The sequence below is a fragment of the Muscardinus avellanarius genome, assembly GCF_963383645.1.
Source record: "Muscardinus avellanarius genome assembly, chromosome: 4".
Classification (NCBI taxonomy): domain Eukaryota; kingdom Metazoa; phylum Chordata; class Mammalia; order Rodentia; family Gliridae; genus Muscardinus; species Muscardinus avellanarius.
This window is the reverse complement of record NC_137789.1, coordinates 31442377-31466545: the sequence shown is the minus strand read 5'-3', so window position 1 is coordinate 31466545 and position 24169 is coordinate 31442377. Positions and strand designations below refer to the sequence as shown.

Below are 24169 nucleotides of genomic sequence, written 5' to 3'. Positions count from 1 at the left end.
TATGACCAGCCTCAGAAACTTAGGCCTTTTGCAATTTAGTAAGACCCTGTTTCTAAGTAAAATAAATAAATAAATAAATAAATAAATAAATAAATAAATAAATAAAATAAAATGGAGTCGGAGGTACATCTCAGAGGTAGAATGACTCTGAGGTCAATCCCCAGCAACTCCCCCCACACACACATAAAAAAGCCAGAAACTAGGTGTTGGTATATTATCCCTATAATCCCAGTACTTGGGTGGCTGAGACAGGAGGATTGCAGATTTGAAGACAGCCTTAGCAAAATAACAAGACTCTTAGCAATCTAGTAAGACCTTGTTTCTAAACAAAAAAATGGAAAAAAAAAAAAAGCTTAGAGGTAGAATGTCTCTAGATCAACCCCAGTACCACACACACACATACAAAAAAAAAAAAAAAATCCAGAAATACTAATCAAACTGCTACATATCACCTAAGTCTAAATAAAACTACTCTGGACTTATGAAGATAAATTCGAATGTTCTAAACAAAATGTCACAAACAATTCAACAATGCATCTATCAAAAGAATATACTACCATTACAAATATTTTTTTTTTCCTAAATTTTGTATTTAGGAAATTAAAGCCCACTATAGTTTGGGTCTGAAATGTCTTCTTCCCAAAAGTCTGTATGTTTAAGAGCTTAGTTCCCAGCTTGGTCCTACTGGAAAGCGATGGAACCTTTAAGAAGTAGTCCCTAATATGCGGAAGCTGGGAAGAAAATGAGTCATAGAAGAAACTTTAGAGGAAGGAGGAGATTCAAAGAAAGGCGACCTAATTGAGGGGATTGGAGGGGGAAGAGGGAAATTCTCTAATGCACATGATTTACTTTAATAAAATATCAATGTCATTCACTAAGCTAAACACGAGGAGGGAGGGGAACGGAATGGGGCAGGAATTGCATAAGGACTAATTGGGGTGATGTATACACGTATGTCTACACCATCTTGTACCACATTAAGATGTATGACTACAATGCACCAATAAAAAATAAATAAATAAATGCTCTAAAACTGAAAAGAAAAAAAAAAGTAGTAGTCCTACCAGAGATCTTTAATTCACTGGGGTGATTTTGAGGGGGATAATGGGATCCTAGTCTCTTCCCCTCTTTTTCTCTTCCCTGGCCAGGAGTGGAGTTACTTTTGTTCCACTAGGCACTGCTATCTTCATGTGTTGCCTCGCCCAATGTCAGAAAACACGGTCAAGCCATCACAGACTGGAATCCCCAACTCTGAAGAATAAACTTTTCTCTTTATAAGCTGCTCATCTCAGGTATTTGTTATGTTATTATAGAGACGACTAAAAACAAGGACCCTATTAGTTTAATTAACTACATTGAGCCGGGCGTGGTGGCGCACACTTGTAATCCCAGTGTTTGGGCGGCTAAGACAGGAGGATCTCAAAGGTTTGAAGCCAGCCTCAGCTACTTAGTGAGGCTCTCAGCTACTTAGTGAGACCCTGTTTCCAAATAAAGTATAAAATAGATCTGGAAGTGCAGCCCAGAGGTAGAAGGCCCCTGGGTTCCACCCTCGCCACAAATATAAATAAATAAATAATTAACTACATTGAAATTTTAATGAAAAGCACATGATCATTAACATTAAGTGGGACCTGAACAGTTTTTCTTTTCTCATTCCTTAAATTTTGTTCTAGTAAATATAGCAATGTGCTGAAGACAATGCCTACCCACTCATAGGGAAGCCAAGTATTAAATTTCTTGAAATTTCATAATCAGTAGCTTAAAATTAGCCATTATAGGAACATTTCATAACACAGAGATGAGACAACTGTATCAATCAGTCTTCCACCCTTCCCCTCTGCCCATAGAGTTGGTGTTCAACGTTTACCAACATACCATTTCTTTTTTTTTTTCCTGCAGTACTGGGGATGGAAGCCAATGGGCATTCTACCTCTGAGCTACACCCCAGCCCTATTTTATTATCATTATTATTTATTTTAAAACAGGGCCTCATTGAGTTGCAATGGTCATCACTAAGTAGCTGAGGCTGTCCGCAAACCATGATCCTCCTGTCTCAGCAGTCTACTTTCCTCTTTTAAAAGTATTTTTACATACTTTGCTTCATCTTTCAAAATATTTATCATTATCCTTATTTTATATGAGGAAACTGAAGTCAGTGTTCTATAAAGGGTGCTTATACCCCTTTTGACAGCTCACATAATTATCACAAAATAGTTTCATTCATATTATCATAACATGTAAAATGTGTAAAATATAAATACTATATGTCAGTGTTTTACAGAGTTTTTTTCTCAAACATATATTAAAATAAACTCACTTGTCAATTATAACTAAATGTCTAGTTTCCTCTCTACTCACAAACATACCCTCTGAAATGGCATCATATGTGATAAAAAAAAAACTTGGGAATAGTAATATAAAATTATGAATATGGTACCACAAAAATTAAGACTTTCAGCCAGACGTGGTGGCGCACACTTGTATACCCCGCTTGGGAGGCGGAGACAGGAGGATCGCGCTGGTTTGAAGCCAGCCTTGCTGGCTTAAGAGACCCTGTTTCCAAATAAAAATATAAAATAGGTCTGGGAGTATAGCCCGGAGGTAGAAGGGTTTCCAGAAACCCCAGTACCACACACACACACACACACAAAAAAAAAAAAAAAAGAAAAGAAAGAAAGAAAAAGAAAAAAAAATTAAGACTTTGAGACCTACCAAAATGTCATCTTTTCTCTTGCATCAAAAAGTTTTACTGAGTCAGAAGCCGGGTGTGGGGGTGCACGCTTGTTATCCCTGTGCTTGGGAGCCTGAGACAGGAGGATAACACAGATTCTAAATCAGCCTCTGCTACTTAGTGAGGCTCTCAGCAACTTAGTGAGACCCTGTTTCCAAATAAAGCATAAACCAGGTCTGGGAGTATAGTCCGGAGGTAGAAAGCCCCTGGGTTCCACCCCCAGTACCACACACACACAAAAATGTTTTACTGAGCCAGGCATGGTGGGGAACACTTGTGATCCCAGCATTCAGGAAACTAACACCTGCAGTTCGCAGACAGCCTCAGCTACTTAGTGAGGCCCTTAGCAACTCAATGAGACCCTATTTTAAATATAAAAAAAAGACTTAAAAAAATAGGGCTAGTAGTTTAGCTCAGAGGTATAATGCCCCTAGGTTCATTCCCTAGTACAGAAAGAAAAAAAAAATTGTTACTGGCAAACACTGTAAGAAAACTTTTATACAAACACATAAACACATACCTCAATATTAAAATTTTTTGTCAGATTAAAACATAGCTGCTAATACATGTGTATGTCCTATTACTTTAGTCAGCTTATATCCATTGAGAGTATACAGTAATTTCTTTTTTTTTCTTTCTTTCTTTCTTTCTTTCTTTTTTTTTTTTTTTTTTTTGGTGGTACTGGGGTTCCTGGAAGCCCTTCTACCTCTGGGCTACACTCCCAAACCAACTTTTCATATTTTTATTTGGAAACAGGGTCTCTTAAGCCAGCACGGCTGGCTTTGAACCTGCGAGATCCTCCTGTCTCTGCCTCCCAAGCCTGGGGATTACAAGCATGCCCCACCATGCCCCGGCGAGTATACAGTAATTTCAAGTACAGGCCAGCCCTACAGTGAAAAGCAGTTTTTACTTAAGAGAACCAAAGGATAGGTCTTATCTCCTCTCCCTCCCTACTCTCCAAATAGTATTGGTTCACTGATTTGCTGAGATGTTTGGAGCCACCTAAAAGAAACATTTGTCATTACCAGAAAATGCCTAATTTTTCTTCCCTAACATTTTGAGATTGTTAAACACAGAATCACCAATACAGAATTCATACCTGTACCTGAATGAAAGAGCCTATTTTAGAATACAAAGTAAACTCCCCTGAGTATGAATGAGTTTCTCACAGCTGTTAATCATTTAACAAATACACTAAGCAAGCCTTCTACTAGGTATAAGAACATAACAAAGACCCATGTTAATCCCTTTACTAAAACTATTTGGTTTTGGTTTTGTTTTTGCAGTACTGTGGATGAGACCCAGGGGGCATTCTACCTCTAAGTTACACCTCCAGCCCTATTTTTCTAATTATTTTGAAACAGGGTCTTACTAAGTTGCAGAGGGCCTAAGTACCTGAGGCTATTCATGAACCACGATCCTACTGTCTCAGCCTCCTATGTGCTGGGATTACAAGCCTGCATCACCACACCCGGCTTTATTCCATATACTAAAACTATTTTACCTCAATTCTCTGTACAGCAGATTCAAGGAGAAATTAAAGATCAAACAGAATTGGATAAAATACTGCATATGTTTTTCTTACCAGCATCACTGTTAAATTCATAATTCTTCCAAGGTTATCAATGTAGTAGACACTGTCTTGATACCATGAATCACAGTGTAGGTAATTAAACATGCCCAAAGCATGCATGTGTTCCAGTGTATACTGATCATCACGAAGTTTTACTTCTGCCACAGCTGAAATACAAAACAAATAAATAAACAAACATAATCATCAAGTGCTTTACCTCAGATTGTTCCTTTTTGCCAAATGCCTACAAGGCAAAGCAATCATACAATACCAATCACAAAAGCCTCCAGGACTTGGTCATGCTTTTATAGTGGCCATAGCAGATAGGGCGTTTTATGTCCCAGTTTTCTTTTTTTAGGTACCTTACTGCGAAAAAGAACAGAAATTGTAAAAATTAACAATTTCCTGTCTTTGGGGCAAGTAATAAGTCAAATTTATAAAATGTTTATACTTTTTAAAATGTTTTTACCTGAGCGGGACATAGTGGTACACACTTGTAATCCCAGTACTTGGTTGGTAGGCAGCCTCAGCTACTTAGTGAGGCCCTTCAAAACTTAGTGAGACCCTGTTTCAAAAATAAAGAAAAAAGAAAAGGGCTGGGGGTTTAGCTTGGAAATAGAATGAATGCCCCTGGGCTCAATCCCCAGTACTGTAAAAAAGGTTATACCTCTATTATATTATTCATCTTTATCACACATTAAAAAATAATATTTATTATATACCCTACAGTGCCAAGACATCCTGCTGCCTCGGCATCTATGTGTTGAGACCCCCCACTCCACATAGTTAATCGGCAGAAAGCCCCGAGAAAGAGGTATCGTCTCTGGCCAAAATATCCCCCACTTTTACCCTTCATGACTATTAATATTTCCTTTAACTTTCTACACGAATTGCTCCAGTGATGTGAAATAAGGACTATAAATAGAAATTGAGTCCGTGGATATAAATTTTCTAATAATTTGTCTAAACGTCCTTGGCTTTGCTCAAGAGTAAGGAAAAAACTGGCCAGAACTCAGATGCTGTGATAAGCATTCCAGCTGCAGCAATCACAAAGGGTCTCAGTTTAAGGAAACTTTGTTTACCCTTGAGATCCTGCCTAGAGACAGAGAAGATAAAATTTTGTGTGTGACTTCGGAAGCAATTTAGTTGATGAACAACTTAGTTGCCAAAATACAATAGAGCCAAGGAGAAAGATTGTTGACCTTCACGCCCAGTGTGAGTGTTCCCCGAAACAGGGAGAATGCCGCATGGCTAGAAATGAAAATGACAAAATAAAGGACAGATATTCTAAATATATATGTATGAAGGAAAGGAAATACCGTAAGAGTAAGAAAGCACTTTTTCATGAAGAAGAGCTTATCATAAGAACGTCCCGACTGGGAAAGAAAGGAATTAGAAAGTTAGAAGCAGGTTGCAGAGGGTTTGTGATAAGGAAATGGATTATTAGAGACCAATAGGCCTTTAATAGGCTTTTTGTCTAAAAAAGAGTGTTCAGCAGTCAAGGAAATACATCTGACAACTAAATCCAAGAACTTCACAGTGTTATTAGTGGTGTCTTATTTGCCAAGCTGTGTTGTGAGTTTTTGTAAGCTTTCAGACTTCAGAAGGCAAAGCGGATGAGATCTGAGAGACTCCCATCGCATCTCCCTGGACCGCCACAGCTCCCCATGCTTGTCATATGGATATAGATGGAAACTTCAAAAAAGAAAGAAAAAGAAGATTCCATGAGAAGGCATATTCTCCAAGCCCTGGGCCTTGGGCGTGCCTGTATTGCCTTTGGAATTTACCTTTGGACCTGCCCTGCTGCAATATCGGAAGAAAGATCCGGAGCTTATCTCCTAAATGCTGGACTAGTCATTTACTTTGTTTATATGTAATTTACTATTGTTTTGCTGTGATTGCCCCCCTTCCCTTTCTTTTTTTTCTCCTATTATTAATCTCACTGGTGAAGGGTATAAATTTCTCTGGGTTCCTGTAATAAATTGTCATTGGCTCAAGAAGCCTTTGTCCACCTCAAATTCTTTCCCAAGCGCTGTACCTAAAAACTTAGGGAATTCATAGAGGGAAAGAATTGCTGCAGATAAGTTTCTGCAGAACTCCACCTGCCTTTTGCCCCATCTTTCTGAGGCTCCCGGTCGCAAGTGGACTTGCCCCCACAGGACTGAGCCAGTCGGTAACACTACAGTTATGGAAATAAATGTAAATACAAATGGTGATCACATGTTTCCCAGTGGTACAGGACAAAACAGTGCCATAGCTGGAACAAACACAAAGTAGTTTCCTACTTAAAGAATAGGGCTTTCTTCAGTACAACATTAGCTGCTTCCCTGATTTTAAATAGACCAAATGTGGTCGCTCCCTCTCACACTCCTCCTGCCCCTCCATGCACAGAAGAATGCTTATAGCTCAGGGCTGATCATGACCTACGATTTCTGCCCCCAACAGGAAATACGAAAGCGAACTACACTGGGCCAACATACTAATTTGATATAACTCACTTTGCTGTACTAATTGCAACTATTTTCCTCTTCTCCCAGAATACTCACCTTTCCTACTTCGAATATTTGCCTTGAGTCCTGGCCTGTCTTTACTTCTTTCATAATAAACTCAATGTAGTAAGAATTCATTGGTGTTTTTAGCAGGAGTAAAGTTCAGATTTCAGTTTTTAAGAGAATACTGATAACGATAATGGGAGAAACAGACTGAAGTAGGTAAATTCAGAAAGCTACATTAGGAAGCACCTGCAATCATCCAAGAGAGGAATGACTGAAGTTTAGAAACACTTCAGAGGGAAGATCAAAATTTTATGATAGACTGGACAGAGGTTGAGGACGTACTGTTTAACTCAAGAAAACATTTATTTTATAAGAAATACAAATATATATTCTACTTATTAAAAGAGAAAGAAATATCAATTCTTAGTTTTCTAGCACCACTATGTGGATGAAACTAGATAATGCAGGAAATCTGCATGGTAATATAATAATCCAAAAGTGACATTAGACAACAGTATAACAAACATATTTTCTTCATATTTGAACAAGCCAGTTGCTTCTTAGCCTGTTTGTCTTATTACAATACCTCACCTGCAAACATTTATCTCTGGAAAATCACCGTTAGAGATCATGACATAGTAGGTGTTTCATTGTTGCATTTCAAAAAGATAATCTAAGTTATTAGGACACAGAATCAAGGAGAGTGCATATAACATGCTTACTATTTTGTAAAACTCTAAGTGAACAGAAAAAGGCTGATTCTCTGGCCCTGTTTGAGAAATGAAATGTTCTAACTACATCTACCATGTCTACCTTCTTGAGTATAAAGATGGAAGGCAGAGCACCTGCAAGGAGAGAAGCAGCGCCCAAAATGTGACAGGGCTCAACTACTAGCAGAGCCCTTTTGCAAAGCCCTCCTAAGAAAGGGAATAGGAAGCTGGGAATCTCTGTTTAATCTTTGAAACAGATGGGGTGGAAACACTTTTCCAGAGAAGCCAGTGGAATCAATGCTTTATTATTTGGTATCCTGTATTAAAAATAAGTGAACTTATGACTCAACACTAAAGATGGATTCTCTCCTAATCTTTGCCTCAAATTCTTATCACACTTCAAAAGTTATAGTTTTTTTTTTTTTTTTTTTAAAGGAAAACTACCAAGTCCTCCAGTTACTCCAACTATAACCTGTTATCTTCCTCAGATTGTCACCTCTGTGAACTAAAGGGAAAAGTAGCTGTAGGGTCAGCTTTGCCCTGACTAGCAGCTTGGTTAAGTTAGCTAAGCTTTTCTCATCTTCTTCCTTTTCCCCATTTGTTTACTTGTAATGAAGGTTCATTACACTTATCCTATAAAATTAACAACAAGCTTAAATTTAAAACATGCAAAGTATTTGCCACCTGGCACATAAGAAAAATGTGTTTATTTCCCTGTTCTTTCTTCCAAGGCTAATTCTCTTATAGGTGTTTACGATTCCATTCCCTTCTACCAGAAGTTATCTACTCTCTGCAGGTCTCCCTTCCTTTCCTTGTAAATGTGTTAAAAAAAAATCCCCATTCACAAAACAAATAAAAAATATTCCATTTACTCATTCTATAATGAAAGCAGAGCTCTCTCTTTCCCATCCTTAGTTTTTAAACTTTTTTCAAAAGCAGTCTACACTCCAATTTTTTTACTATCCTCATTAACTCTTTTAAATTCTTTCTAGCTCCATTATTCTAAAGAAATTATTTTTTCACTTAAAAATATATTTATGATTTTTGCTTGCAACCAAGATGAAATATTAGGGATCTGATTTATCTTTCTAATAATCAAATAAACCAGCAAAATTACATGAAAAAAAATTTTCCAAAAACACTAGATATCAGTTGGACGTGGTAGTGAACACTTGTAATCCCAGCATTCAGGAGGCAGAGACCAGAGGATTGCGGTTGATGGAAAGCCTCAGCTACTTAGTGAGGCCCTTTGCAACTCAGAGAGATCCTGTTTCAGAAAAATAAGACTAAAAAATAGGACTGCGGGTGTTGCTCGGAGGTACAATGCCCCTAGGTTCCATACCCAGTACTGCAAAACAAAACAAAACAAAACAAAAAAACTAGACATCAGGCAATAAAGAATAATGATCCCTAGGAATCCAGAAACACTTAAGGTAAGCCACAGCTTATGAAACTTTGTGAATTTTCTAGCCAAGGAGATGAAGAAACTGACCTGAAAGTCTGGGAAACCAAAGCACCTATAGTTCATCAGACAGAGTGGCAAAGACATGAGGGCTACATAGGACCCTAGAGATTGGCAGAAGGTCTCTCAGCAGAGGACTAATAGCATGTTGTTTGTCAACACTACACTCAGCCAGGAAAAGAGCCATCTAAAAGGGTTAAAGGGAGCAGTGCTGAGCATTCACATAAAGTTGTGAAATGACTATGCCCAGTAGGTAGAATGGGGGGGGGGAGGACGACTTCTAAACTGTGTGGGATACTGGGCCAAGTACAAGGGAAAGTCTTACCTCAACAGTGGGGATAGTTAGCCCTAGATTGAGCACTGTTCCAGACCAGACTAACGTATCATAAAATAATATCCAAGCTGGACATGGGGGTACATGCCTGCAATCCCAGTACTTGGGAGACAGAAACCGGGAGGATTGAAGGTTCAAGACCAGCTTTACCAATTTAGTAAGGTCTACAACTTAGTAATACTCTGTTTCAGAGTAAAAAATAAAATAAGGCTGGGCATGCAACTCAGAGGAAGAATGCCATGGGTTCAATCCCCAGTACCACACACACACAAAAGTTATTATAGGTATATTCTTTATGTTCAAAATGATAAGTAGGGGCATGAAAGACAAAAAAAAAAAAGATTTAAACTTTTAGACATAGAGATAAAAAACGATAGTATATAAAATAAAAAATACACTAGGTGAAATTAATGAGGTTAAGACTACAAAAGAAAGATTTAAAAAAATCACACATATAGCTAGGTGTGGTGGCGCATGCTTGTAATCCCCGTGCTTGGGAGGAGGAGACAGGAGGATCGCGCGGGTTCGAAGCCAGCCTCACTGGTTTAAGAGACCCAATTTCCAAATGAAAGTATAAAATGGGTCTGGGAGTGTAGCCCGGAGGTAGACGGGTTTCCCGGAACCCTAGTACCACCCCAAAAAAAAAAAAGAAAAATTCACATATATAAAAATGGAAATAAAAGAAAAAATGAAAAGGACACTGACGAGCTGTGATCAACTTATAGAGATCTAAAAATGTTAAACTGGAGCTCTAAAAAAGAACAAGAAGGAAATTGTAAACCCACAGCTTATAGTTTAACAAACCCCAAATATAATAATCATGAAGAAAAATACATAAAGGCACATCAACATCAAACTGCTCAAAACCAATGTACAAGAGAAAAATCTTAAAAAGAGGAAAATAGAAATGCTACATACAGAGCAACAAAGACAGAATAGTGTCAGATTCCTTACCAAATACAATACAAGCTGGAAGACTGTGGAAACATCTTTAAGGAACTGAAAGAAAACTACTGTCAACCTAGAATTCTATACATGGCAAAAATATCTTTAGAAAATCCAAAGAAAAATACAGATGTTTTCTGACTTCAAAAGCTGAAAGAATCACAAGACAGCCAGGTGTAGTGGTGCACAACTGTAATCCGAGGACTTTGGAGACTGATACAGAGAACTGTAGGTTCAAGGCCACCTTCAGCAAGTCAGTGAGACCCTGTATCAAAGTAAAAAGAGAATAAATAAAATGGGGCTTGGGGCATAGCTCAGAGTAAAAACAGCCTTGGGTTCAATCCCCAGTACCACAAATAAGTAAGTAAGTAAGTAAGTAAGTAAATAAATAAATAAATAAATAAAGGATGAGGGGTATACCTGAGAAGTAGACCATCCCTGGGTTCAATCTCCAAGACTTAAAAAAAAAGAGTCACCCTAAGACTACAGGAAATACTAAGCCATTTAGGCAGAGACAAAATTGTATCTGATAAAAATATGGATCTACATAAAAGAAGAGTACCAGAAATGGCCACTACATCAGAGGTTTTTTTCTTAAATAAAAGTAACAACATATTGTGGTATTTACAATAATATGATACATGACAACAAAACAGCATAGACTTAAAGAGAAATTGAAGTATAACAGCATAAGGTTCTCATACTACACAGTAAGTAATACACTATCATTTGAATATACCCTGCATTATAAATTATGGATGTATCCTCTACACCCTAAAGTTAGCACTAAATTAATAGAGCTACAGCTAATAAGCCCAGCAAAGGAAATAAAAATTAAATTAAAAATATTCTCATTTCAAAAGAAGGAAGAAAAGAGGGAAAATTCTATCCTCTTCAAGACAAGGTGAAATAAATAGAATACCAACAGCAAGATGGAAGACAAGAACTGAACCAAATCGATAATCACAATAAATGCAGTCTAATTAAAAGAGATAATTAGATTGAATAAAAAAGCAAGAACTTCTTCTGTGAATAAGAAATGAATATTAAATAAAAAGATGTCAATAGATTAAAAAGATCACACACACACACACACACACACACACACACACACACACACACACTGGTAAAACTAAAAGAAAGCTGGAGTGACAGACTTCGGAGCAAAAAAGATATTACCAGGGATGAAGGTTATTTCACAATTATGAAGGAGTCAATTTGTCCAGAGGTCCTAATAGTCAATAGAGCTTGTGCTGCAAAACATGATACAAAAACTGATAAAACTGCAAAGAGAAACAGAAAAACCCACAAGTATAGTCAGAGGTGTTTTTTGTTTGTTTGTTTGTTTGTTTTTGCAGAACAGGGGATGGAACCCAAGGGCATTCTACCTCAACCTACACCACCGGTCCCTTTTTAAAATCTTTTTATTCTTGAACCAGGGTCTCACTGAGTTGCAAAAGGGCCTTGCTAAATAGCTGAGGCTGTCCATGAACCAGGATCCTTCAGTCTCCACCTCCTGAACGTTGGGATTACAAGCATGCACCACCTCACCCAGCTAGTCAGAGATTTTAATATTTCTCTCTCATGGGACAAGGATGATCTCAAAATTATCATGAGTAAAAGAAGCCATACACTGTGATTCCATATACACATGGAATTACACACTATGCACTAGAAAATGCATATTGATTCATAGTGACAAAAAGTAGATCAGCCAGAGGGACAGTTACAGAAGGGCATAAAGAACCTTTGGTGATGATAGCTAAGTTTAGTATCTCTACTTATGGTGATAACTTCACAAGTATATTCATATGTCAAAATTCCTGAAACTGTACACTTTAAATATGTGCACTTTATTGCCAATTATATCTCAATAAACCATTTAATGAGTAAATGATACAAGATCATCATCTACTCAACAAGGCAAGTTTCAGCCCTTAAAACCTTCAAATAGCACATCACCCTCGATTATGCATTCTAAACAGAGAATCTAAGACCAACATTACTGTACACCCATGTATACACGTGATTGTGTGGTAACAGTGAGTTTTTAATAAAAAGTTAATATTTTTAATTTAGAGGACCATTTATTATGAGAAATCAACTCCTTTTTTATACTGTTATCTTTTTATTTATGAAAAGATGTGCTTCCACTTAGCAAATGTGAAAGCTGGAAAAACTATAATAGTTAAAATAGGAAAAGCTGGGGCATAAAAGATGAAGCCCAACAAGATGAAGTGCTGTCACTGAACTAACTCCTCCCACTCTTGCAGATTTTCCTGCACCAGCAATACAGAACTGCAATAGTATCCTGCGTAAAACCTAATAACGTTGGTTGCTCGTGTTTTCTCATGAATAAAATTTACCTCAGTGACTTCTTCATTTAGTCACTATATCGAGCACCTTCAAGAACGAGGGGCAGAGCAGTGAGTTAAAAGAGAAACCTGGAGTTTTCGTGATGCTCACAGTCAGGTGAAGGAAACACCCACCAAATGAACATAGAACTAAAAACTAGAATAATTACTGCCTGATGGAGAATGGAATGAAGATCTAAAGTGAAGACAGGTAGGCTAGTCAGGAGACTACTACATTCCAGGCAAGTGGAAACCATGACTTGGACTAGGATAAAAGCATAGACAGTTCACTAAACTTGCTGACAAACTGGATGGGGCTAACCAGGAAACACCAATGAGGACTCCAACAGGACCTATGTAAACTTGCACTAACAGTCTCCCTTGATCTATGCCCTTTATCTGACCTTCCCACACTGACTCTAGGTTTGGTTCTCTCATTTGCTTTGGCCGGTGGAGCATAGCAAACTTGTTGCAAGCAGCCGACTGAAAATGTACTGCTAATTACCTTCTGGAACAGCCTGTGCTAGCCTGCTGGATTTGGAAACCACAGGAGATATCTGAAATAATCTTAAACTAGTGTACTACCAGAAAATCCCCAAACATATAAGGCCATCAAGCCAAAGTGAGTAAAGCTACCTACTCCACCCATATCTGAACAAAGAGCATGAATGATCCCAGCCAGGACTAGAACCACTTAGCTGACTTGCAGATTTATAAGCAATGATACGTTTTTGTTTTGAGCCACTTGGCTCAAAAATAACGTTTTGGGCTTTATTTTCAATGCATTAGCTAATTAAACTTGGGGGGGGGGCATAGGTGAAAAAGAGAAAAGAAGGCGATTTAAAATCAAGCTTATCTTCTAAGAGTCAACTCTTACCTATCTTTGAAGATTTATAGCCCAACTTAAACATCAACTCCTCCCAGAAGCTATCCCAGATCCACAGGCTGGTTCAAGAAAGATACTCGAGAATTACCATTGTCTTTTGTACAAATAGGTATCACTGCCTTCCCACATTATTTTATAATTATCTCTTTAGACTTCTTCCTAACTCGACAATAGAAATGTTATGCACGACGTGGACTGTGTCTTATTCATCTTGAAGTCACCAACATGTAAACACTTAACAGGCCCTCAACAGATGTTTCTTAATTTAATAAGCGAATAAAATCTCGTCTACTAATTAACTCGATATCGGTATTTCTCAAAGTGTGTGATCCACTGACTACATGCACCAGAATCAGCAGGGGCATGTGTTAAAAAAAAAAATGCAGATCTCGGGGCTCTCATTAACGAAAATGCAGCTTTTATGGGTGAGAATGGTCTGGCCGGCAACAAAATAAAACAATTAGCAGCAGTGTGATTCCTAAGACCTTTTTCCTCAAAAATTTCTAGCGATGTTCTCGACGACAGAGTCCTTAGTGTCCTAGGACCTGGGTAGCTGAAAACGTTCTCGCTGGAATGTAGTTCCTAAGAAATGGCTCTGCGTCAGAGGAAGCGGGAGCTGGGGGTTTTCCAAGGAGGTGTGGCTTCGCGGCGAACACGTTTACAGACAATGCTAGAGGAGGGGGGAAGGTCCTGAGCTTCCCCACAGTGGGAAAGCCAGCTTTCGCCAGCAGAAGACCCACAGGTGCCCTGCAGGCTGCCACGCGGAGCCCCGGCCGCCGGGCCCAGGGTCCCGCAACGCAGGGCGCGCGAAGGCGGCCCCCGCGGGGAGACGTCTCGGGTGGGCATGGTTCTCCAGGGGCAGCCATCCCGGCTGCGGCCCAGCCCGACGAGCCTCGAGGACTGCCCAGCAGCCGCGATCGCCGGTGCAGAAAGAAAGAAAGGAAACGCGGGAAGGGTCGGGCCGATGACAGCCGAAAAGGGACAAGGGACCGAATGCTAGGGGTCGCCGCCGCTTCCCACCTGCGTCGAGCTCCAGCTGGTAACAGGGCAGCGGCTCTAGAGAGAGCTTGTAGCCCTCGAAGCGGGGGTCCAACAGCGGCCTCTTCACCCGCAACGAGCAATTAGCCGCCACCTCCATCGCCTTCCCAGGTCCTAACGGGAGAATTAATAAAGCTCTTGTTGAAAGGTCCGCGCTTCCCTCTTCGAGCTGAGGTTGGGAAGCGGCGTGGTTCCCATCCCAGAAAACACTGCGGCGCGAAACGCCTTCTGGGAAGTGTAGTGTCCGTGAGAGAGCGGGCCCCGTGGCCCGCTGGGTGATGTAGTTTCCGGGGGAGGCCTAAAGCCCGTGCGACCGCCCGACCCGGACTCTCTTACCCAGAGGGCTGAGCGAGCAGGAGGCGGCCCGCGCTAGTTAAATTCTCACTTTATAGGCAGGGTGGCGAGGGCCCGCCCCGGAAATGCGTGTTCTAGCTTTCTGTGTGCTTAGGTGCCCGAGCTACTGAGGGTCTAAGTCCGGGCAGCCGAAGAGTGTGGTAGGTAACGGTCGTCAGCGCAAGGGTCATTTCGTCGCTGGGAAGGGACGGCCCTCGCCCGCGGTGATGGTGGTGAGCTATGCCCGTGGTCCTCAGGGCCGGGACCCGGGCCCAGCCCAGGCTCCTTTCGATGTGCTGTCTCTCGTTAGCTTCCCCGACCCGCGCTCGCGGGCCTGTAGGGCTCTCCGACAGGGCGTGCTACTGGAGTTGGCTTGAAGCCAGTCCTCGCTTTGTTTTCTGGCTCCTCCCCTCCCGCCTCTCCAGCTGTCTCCGCCCTGTTCTATTTTCCCAAAGAATGTCTGAACTGGGAGGGATACCCTAGCGCCCTTGTTTTACCAGTGAGAAAACTGAGGCCTTAAAGAATTAAGTGACTTGTCCAAGGTCACTATCTGTTTTTGGGGGGCCCAGGAGAATTCCAGGTTCTGTATTCTTGCTCGGGTACTGTCTGGACCTTGTAGTTATTTTGGAAGTGTTAGCCGTAAACTACAAAAGCAAACATTTCTTAGGTCTTTCTCGGCCCCTCCTTTCCCTGTTCTCCTCCAAAAAAAGACACAGAGAAAGAACAGCAGCAAAAGTAGTGTCAAGTTAGTGATAAAGTGTAGAAGCTTTGGCTCATTCCAAGTTCTCTTTAAACTTTCAGATAGTTCCAACGCCCTCCAAACCTAACCTCACTCTCCTTTCTACACCATTTTGATTTAGGTTATCTCTTTTTATTGAAAATTGGAATCTTTGAAGAATTACTTTAGGATTTCTTTTCCCTTACCCCACCAACTCTGTGTTTGATCACATACACACACACACACACACACACCACCACCACCACCACCACCACCACCACCATAGCAGTTCTAATTCTGGGTACATCCTAGTGAACAGTAAATTAAAACACTTGGAGCCTTATCTGATAATTTCATTTTCCACTAATAGTGTTTAATATTTTATTGACATTTAGGTTATATGACTTCTCCAAATTTTTAGGTCAGTTAAAAATGTAGAAATGATCAGCAATTGATCATGATGTGCAGTTTAATAAAGTGTTTGGGGGCTTCTAGGAACAAAGTGCCTGAGTTCAAATTCTGCCTTAACTATTTTCTATTTCTGGGCCTCAGTTTCCTCATCCGTAAAATACAAAATAGGTTAATATGTAATAAGTTTGGGGAATTAAATGTGATTTACAAAAGAAATGCACAAAAGTGTTAGCTCAGTACTAGGCACTTATGGGTTTAATAAATGTTATAATAATAATCACTTAAAGATTTATTAGTAAAGGGCATATGACAGAAGGAAATTGTGTAGTGACTACATTGATATGAATTCTTGAGATGCAGTAAATAATATTGAGAATAATGGTGTTGTTAACACACTTGAAATTTATCATCCCTTCAGCTGTTAGAATGTTAAGCGTGTTAGGATGCTTGCCTAGAAGATGTAGAAGGAAGTGTTTTGTAATTGTCCTATATCTGAAAATACATGTTGATGTCCAGGTTAGCAAGATGAACAAAGATGCGCAGATGAGAGCAGCGATTAACCAAAAGTTAATAGAAACTGGAGAACGAGAACGGTAAGCAATCAACTGTATTGATAAATTATATAGGAATTTAAATATCAAGGAATAAAACATTTCAGTGGAAAGAATTGTAGAAAATTGAGACTATCAAAAGTTCCTGTTCCTAACACCTATAAGAAATAATTTAGTTCTGTTCAACATTGTAATACTTGGAAGGAAGTGAGTGATGTAGAAAGATAAGCAGGAAATAACACTCAAAATGTATAATATAATGGAGAAAAAAGGAGCATACCCAAATACTACATTTGAAGAGAAAATATTACCTAGGTTTAGTAGAAAGACACATATAAAACCAGTTTTAATTACCAAGCTCTTCTAACCAGTTTTAATTACCAAGCTCTTCTAACCTTGGAGCAGCATGTACTATTTGTGTTTTAAAATATTTTTCTTCCTTCACTTCATTTTTAGCAAGTTCTGTTTAATCTATCAGGTCTTAGTTTAAATATTGCTTCTTCAAGGAATTAAATTTATTGAATACCAAATACTTTGTTTTTTCATAACATTTAATCATATATTTTATTCTAGCTAACTACTTTATTAGTCTGTATCCTCCAGTGTAATCTAAGTTCCATGACAGTAAAAACACCTTTGTATACCCAGCATCTAATGCTATACCTGTCACCTGATTGACCAAGTGAATAATTGAAGAAAGAACAGGTTTGAAAGTATAGAGAAGGTGCTAAGGAATCAAAAAAGGCTCCCAGAAACAGGGTGGTAAAGTTTACAAGAGAAATGCATGAAAGGATCAGGAGGAATCTTTTCAATTCTACCTTAGGATTAAGTTGATGGATAAGATCTCACTGAATAAAAGAGGTACTTCAGCTGGGGAGAAGGATTAGCAGGTCTCCAAGCCAATAAAAGAGGATGTTTTGCAGAGATGGAACACCATGTGCAAAGTCATAGAGCTTGGTACAATATGATGATACTCTGGGAACTGCAAAATAATGTGAAAAAGCTAGAAGGTAAAAGTGTGAACACGTGTGGCAGGAACAGTGGACACAGTTGAGGAGTATGGATTTTGTCTAAGTTAGAATTCTTTCAATTGCAAATAGTACAAACTGAACTCAGAAACTGGCTTAAACAATGGAAATATATAAGCTCATCTGATTAAAAAAATTAGAGCGTGAAGTTGCTTCATACATGATTGAGTCCACGCACTCAAAAATTGTTGCCAAGAAATAGATCTTTTCTTCTCTCACCTCTGTTTTCCTCTGTGTTGGCTTTATTCTCAAACAGGGCCTACCCACATGTGGCAGAGATTAGCAGTTCCAAATTCACATTCCACCGCTCAGACTACCTTCCTCAGCAAAGGACCTAGCTTGATTACCATCTTACTTAGGTAATAGGCAAGTTATGATCAGCCTTGCCTAGGTCATATTTCCATCACTAGACCCTTACCCATATTCATATACTGAGTGGCAGTTGTTTTTTTTTTTTTTAATCAAAGAAAGGGCAGGAAAATGGATGCCATGATATGCAAAAACATCTGTTGCTTACTTAATCTTTTGTTGATGGGAATTAAGAGTTTTAAGAAAGGGAATAACGATTACATTTACACCATAGGAATTTTATTTCAGCAGTATGGAGGATAGACTAAATGGGATTAAGATAGATAACAGAAAAATGGGTTAGAAGATTATATCTGGTTAAAAGTGAAAAGGAGGACTTAGAATTTAGTGGGAAGAGCCCTTGATATGAGAAAGGAGGCATCTAGAGCAGTGCTATGTAGATAACTTGAGAGGATAGTACTGCTACTAATAAGTGTAAGGAATTACGTGTTGTTACTTTTTATTTTATATTCATGCAGCTTAAAATTACTGAATTTTTATCATATGCCATGTCCTGTTAGGTGCTGGAGATACAGTAGTAAGCAAAACAAAGTCTGTACTTTCATGGAACTTACATTCTAATGGGAAAAAACAGACAATAAATGTAATATTTTAGATGGTGTTGAGTGCTAGAGGAAGAATAAAGGAGAGAATAAGGGGGAAGGATGATAATTTAGGTAGAAAAAGCAAAGAAAGTTTTTCTAATAGAGATCAAAGGGATATGAGGAGTTGGTGGAAAGGTCTCCAAGACCCAAAGTCCTGAGATAAGCTTGCCTGGCATTTTTTAGGAATACATGGAAGCTAAGGAGACTAAGATGCCAGAGAAAGCAGATGAAATCTGAGGTACAGCTGGGAAAAAGACAGATCATGGAGGATGGTTTGGGCTGTAGAAGGGCTTTGAAATATTACTCGTAAAGTAGAAAGTCACTGGAGGGTTTTGAGCAGTGGTTGGACAATGAAATGTACAGGGAAAATACAGGAATACAAGGTGGGAAGGTGGGTAACAGTCCAGACAAAAAATGTTGGCTTGAATTAGGGCATCAATGATGGGGATAGAAACATTAGAATTCTAAGTATATAATTTTACAGAAAACTATAGGGTACACTCATGGAGTCCATATGTTATGTTGACAAGGGATCTGAGCAAAGGATGCTGCCGAGGTTTCTAGCCTGAAGAACCAGAATCGAGTTGTCATTTTGAGGAGAACAGGATGACATGGGAGAAAATATAATGTTGGGTTTTAGCCTTGTTGAGATTGAACGATAAAGGTGGAAATCTCACTTGGTCGCTCTCCAAAAATATTGAGAAACAGTTTTCAGGAAAAGAATCCATTTGGCTTGGGATGTGACATGTTTAAACTGAGAAATTAAATGATTGGGTTAAGGATTGAAGATTTGTAAGAGTGGATATGGCAAAAAGATAAAATACTTTATTACATTCATGATGCTATTAGTGGCAATATGCATCATTTTTGCCATTAAAAGAAAGTGCTGCTTATTAGATATAGGCATGCCAGTTATTGAATTATTAAAATGTGATGGAGCAGTCTGAGGTTAGAGAGATATAACAGGTAGGAAAGCTGAAGAGTAAGAATCTGTAGTCAAAGAATGGATTCTAGAACTTCAAGATTTTAGAGATGTACCTACTCCAACCTCAAGTAATACTCTAGAAGTTGTGCCAAACCCATGATATTTCTGATGGTGAAGGGAAATGTAAGAAGACTAGAGAGTAGGGCTTCTTAAGTGTTTCAGCCCCTTCTTTCTATTTAATTTTACTCATTGAGGCCCAGATGAAATGCAGAGCCCAGAATTTAAATGATTTGTAGAACTATTTAGTGATAGAACCAATATTAGACCACAGTTAAAAGTTTTGGGACTGGAAGGCAAGGAATTTTTAGTTGAGCAGTTGAACCTTTGCTGTAAACATTCCTATCTAAGATGTTGTACATGGTTGTTTAAATAATTTCTTTCTTCAACAGCCTCAAAGAGCTGCTGAGAGCTAAATTAATTGAATGTGGCTGGAAGGATCAGTTGAAGGCACACTGTAAAGGTAATCAGTTTCACTAAAAAAATAAACTAGCTCCATTGCTCTGAACTAACTAGGTTGGTCTTTGATTCATTAGAAAAAAAAAGTATATTTGGTATTATTAAGTACTGAGTACTAAAGCATAATTTTGAACAAATAAGAAATTGAATTTTGTTGTAATGGTTTCCTCCTCTCAGTAATTTATGTAGACCTAACTTCTTAATGTTTAGGAATTCTCTTTGTTTTTCTTAAAACAAATGAGGCATGAGCACTCAAGATTTTCTCTGGCCTTAGAATATGGAATCCTGTGTATTTGAGTAACTTGAGTATTCCGAATATGTTTTTCCTTAATAGCAAATTGCGCACTTACAGCTTCTCAAACTTAGAGGAATCATGTCTCCTTAAATTAAAAATTTTAGTTTGCAGGAATCACCTATAAATGTTCTTAAATAATTAAACTTAAAAAATGTGGAATGAAATCTTGTTAAATTCCTGGGTATTGATGATGTGACACTGCTAGACACTAAAACTAAAATGAATGTCTTCTGGCTCAGGTTTTGGTACAATATAATTCTGCCTATTTTTAACAAATCCCTATTATGTTGTAATGGTTTATGCAAATAATAATAGATTGTTTATACATTAATTGTAAAAAAAAGGCAATGTGACAAATTAGAGCACAGACTGAGGTTTTATACAGTTTCACTGGTGAAAGTCTAAACCTCGTGTTCAAATGAGTTATCTAATCTTTGAGTCTTAGATTGCTGTGAATTAAATGCTGTAAAGCACCTAACAGGGATCCAATAGATGTTCATTCTTTTCCCTCTTATATTTCTTTTGGCTTAGTTTAAAGAAGAGAAAGAAACAAAGTACTTCACTACATTTTAGTTTTGGGCTAGGAAATTACAAGTTAGTCTCAGTAGATTTATTCTTTCCATACATTTAAGTAAGAACTACTGTGATCATAGTAAAATAAGATCTGTCCAGTTATGTTTCCAGCTTCTTACAAATGTTAAAAATAAATTTGAATTCTTAAGTGTTAAATTTGTTAAAGACTATGTAGATGAAAGATGAACAGACTTTTTTATCATTTTAATCTGGAGAATACTTAATGTGTTTGTAAGGTTATTAATTTTCATTAGAAAAGAAAAAGAAGTGTCCTCTTTTTTTTAAGACCAATCTACACTTTAAAAACATGATTTTAACCCTTCCTTATGAAAATCTTTCTTACAGATAATGATTTTAAATGATATGATTTGTTTTTTGCTTTTGCATAAGAGGTAATTAAAGAAAAAGGACTAGAACACGTTACTGTTGATGACTTGGTGGCTGAAATCACTCCAAAAGGCAGAGGTAAGAAGTACAGATTGTGTCAGAGGAAATGTGCTATAGATACTTTTCTTTGCTAATTCAAATGTTTTTTCTTTTCGTAAGGAAAAGTACTTTTACGAAAATTATTGAGTGCTTTCATTGCTGCACGTGGGAAGAGTTAAAATTTCCTACTTGCCTCTCTAGCAGTCTTGAGTAACAGATGAGATAATAGGTATAAAATGTGTAGCACTATAAAACAATATTCCAGTGTAAATTGATATGGTTGTTAAGACATTTTTAAAATATGGGATTTTATAAAAGCAAATATCACCAGAAGGTAGGATTTATAAACCTTTTATCAGATATAGCCTGGCTCCACTTAAATGTTTAATAATTCAGTTTTATTCCAACCCGAGTCATCGCTCTGCTATCTCTTTCCTTATTAAAAATAAATGAAGTTCTATCTTCTTTAACATCTAATTAAGAATTTGGTGGTTCCATAACTTCATGTTCAGGGTAATCCATATTTAAGACTCACAGTGCAGCCGCTTTCTTAATTTCTCCTTTAAGTGCTTTCTTCACAGAAGGCAAAAGAAAGGAAATACGTTAACACTGATGATGTGTAAAAGGTATTAAGGAACTACACAAATGTTACCTGCGATGTAGCTACATTATTTTCATTGATTTTGATAAAGTTGGTATGGTTTTGTATTTATAAATGGAAGCAAATCAACTAGATAATGTATGTTTTCTTACACAAAAGTAGTTTGAGGATAAAAAGAAAGTTTCAAAATTATCACTATCAAATACTCTGAGAACTACTACTTTTTAAGATAATTTTCTCTAATTTCTTCTTCTATTTTCTCTGTAATTTATACTTAATCCATTAACATTTTTTAGAAACTGGTTATGCAGGTTAGAAATCAGTCTTCAATACTTACACCTTAAATATTTCAATGTCTTAAATATTTCAAATCTCCCCTTGTTTTTGGTACTGGAGATTGAACTTGGCATTATACCCCTGAGCTACACCATGAGCCCTTTTTTATTTTTTATTTTGAAACCGGGTCTTTTTAAGTTGCTGAAGGTCTAGATCTAAGTTGCTGAGGCTGGCCTGGAACCTGTAATCCTCCTGGCTCAGCCTCCCAACTACTGAGATTATAGGCATGCATCACCACAGTCAGCAAAAGTGACTGTTTTTAATACGCAGCTTGTAAAATTTTATATGCATGTATAGATTGATATAACCATCTCTACAATCAGGTTATAAAATAGTTTTTCTCATCCTCAAGCTCCCTTATAGTCATACCTTATCCTAGGTAACTGATATGTTCTCAGCCATAATCTTAATTAAAAGTGTTTTAATTAAAACTTTTTTAAATTTTAAAATATTTTATATATTGGTGGTACTGGGGATGGAACCCTCCAGACCTACTTTTACAATTTTTTTAAATTTAGAAACAGGGTCTCTTAAGCCAGCAAAGCTGGCTTCGAACCTGTGATTCTCCTGTCTCCACCTCGCAAGCTCAGGGATTACAGGCGTGTACCACCACGCCTGGTTAAAATATTTTATGTATCTATTGGTTACATTTCCAGTGGACTTTTAAGTATGTAGTCTTTATTTGTAGGTAGGCTTAAAACAATATACAAAGAAGAGTATCTTTTTTATTTTTATATAGTTCTTTGTAGAAATGTTGAACTATATCTGACATTTTTTCAATTGTCCTGGACACAAGCAAATGTATTAAATATTCCCTTTTTTCTTTCATTTTTTAATATTCTGAATAGATAATTTAGTCACATGGGTAAGAATTCATAATAAAAACATTTAAAATGTCACTACTATTTCAGTTTTTTGCATCTTTGTGGGGTCAGAGAATATATACTTTCATTATGTCATCATTTATTCTATAAAATTGCCAAATTACGTTTAAAAAATATACCAGTTTATATTCTCTCCAACTGATATAAATGCATATTTTCTCTCAGTCATATCATTCACTTGAGGATTTTATTCTAATTGGTACAACATGCTGAGTGTAGTTTTGATATTTCTCTTTTGAGATTGAGCCTTTCTTATGTTTGACCATTTTGGGTAGCCTGCTGATCTTTTCCTTCTCATTATAAAACAGTATAGTAGACAGTCCTTTTTTATCTACATATAGAGAAGAATGTTTACCCAGTTTCTTGTCTTTTGGATTTCCCTGTGGTGATTTTCACTATGTGTGAGATGTTGTGTTTGAGTCAAATTTATCAATGCATTATAACCTCTGTATTTTAAAATAGCATTCTCTGCTCCGGTTTTAAGGAATTTTCCAGTGTTTTTTTCTCATCATTGTGTATTATCTTTAGTTAATAGGTAGTTCATTAAATAATGAATTTCAAATGTTCATTTTCTTTTCAGATAAATATTTTTATAAATTGAAGCATGAGGATTATTATGAAATTTTTTTATTGGTAATCCTGAATAAAATGTCACATCTCAAATTGACTTGTATTAATAAGAATCTTTTGATATTTTCATTTTTGTATTTCAGCCCTGGTACCTGACAGTGTAAAGAAGGAGCTCCTACAAAGAATAAGAACATTCCTTGCTCAGCATGCCAGCCTTTAAGGTTGAATTAGATTGTGTTGTTCTGTGGTTTTCTTTCTGAAAGTACAACTTGCCATAAATTAGAAATCAATTTCCCAAAATAAAATCCTTTTTTGTATGATGGTATACAGTTTTCAGTAATGATGTATACATTGTATTGATTTTTTCCCTAAATGTGTTATTTTAATAAATATCTCATGAATAAGTTTGAAGTTTGCTTGGATTTTGGAATAAATGGGACTCTGTCTTTATTACTAATCACTAGATTTGTTGAGAGAACAAGTCAGCAGTTAATACCATTTAAATATTTAGTGTATGCAAT

General features: G+C 37.6%; 2 protein-coding genes across 2 annotated transcripts in view; one reads left to right on the top strand and one right to left on the bottom strand.

Moving 5' to 3' along the window:
• NUDCD1 (NudC domain containing 1) overlaps positions 1–14628 on the bottom strand; it is a gene marked incomplete at both ends in the record, with an annotated part of 58251 nt that extends 43623 nt beyond the window's left edge. The window contains 2 exons of the mRNA XM_080695000.1: positions 4317–4471; positions 14511–14628. Coding sequence (XP_080551126.1) covers positions 4317–4471; positions 14511–14628 — 273 coding nt within the window. The remainder of the gene's footprint in view (positions 1–4316; positions 4472–14510) is intronic.
• A 1884-nt stretch (positions 14629–16512) lies between these two features.
• On the top strand, positions 16513–23868 carry ENY2 (ENY2 transcription and export complex 2 subunit; the record flags this gene model as incomplete). The annotated part of the gene is made up of 4 exons (XM_080694932.1): positions 16513–16583; positions 19897–19967; positions 21222–21296; positions 23792–23868. The coding sequence occupies exons 1-4, from the start codon at positions 16516–16518 to the stop codon at positions 23866–23868; spliced, it is 291 nt and encodes a 96-aa protein (XP_080551058.1). The 5' UTR covers positions 16513–16515.
• Between the last annotated feature and the right edge of the window lie 301 nt (positions 23869–24169).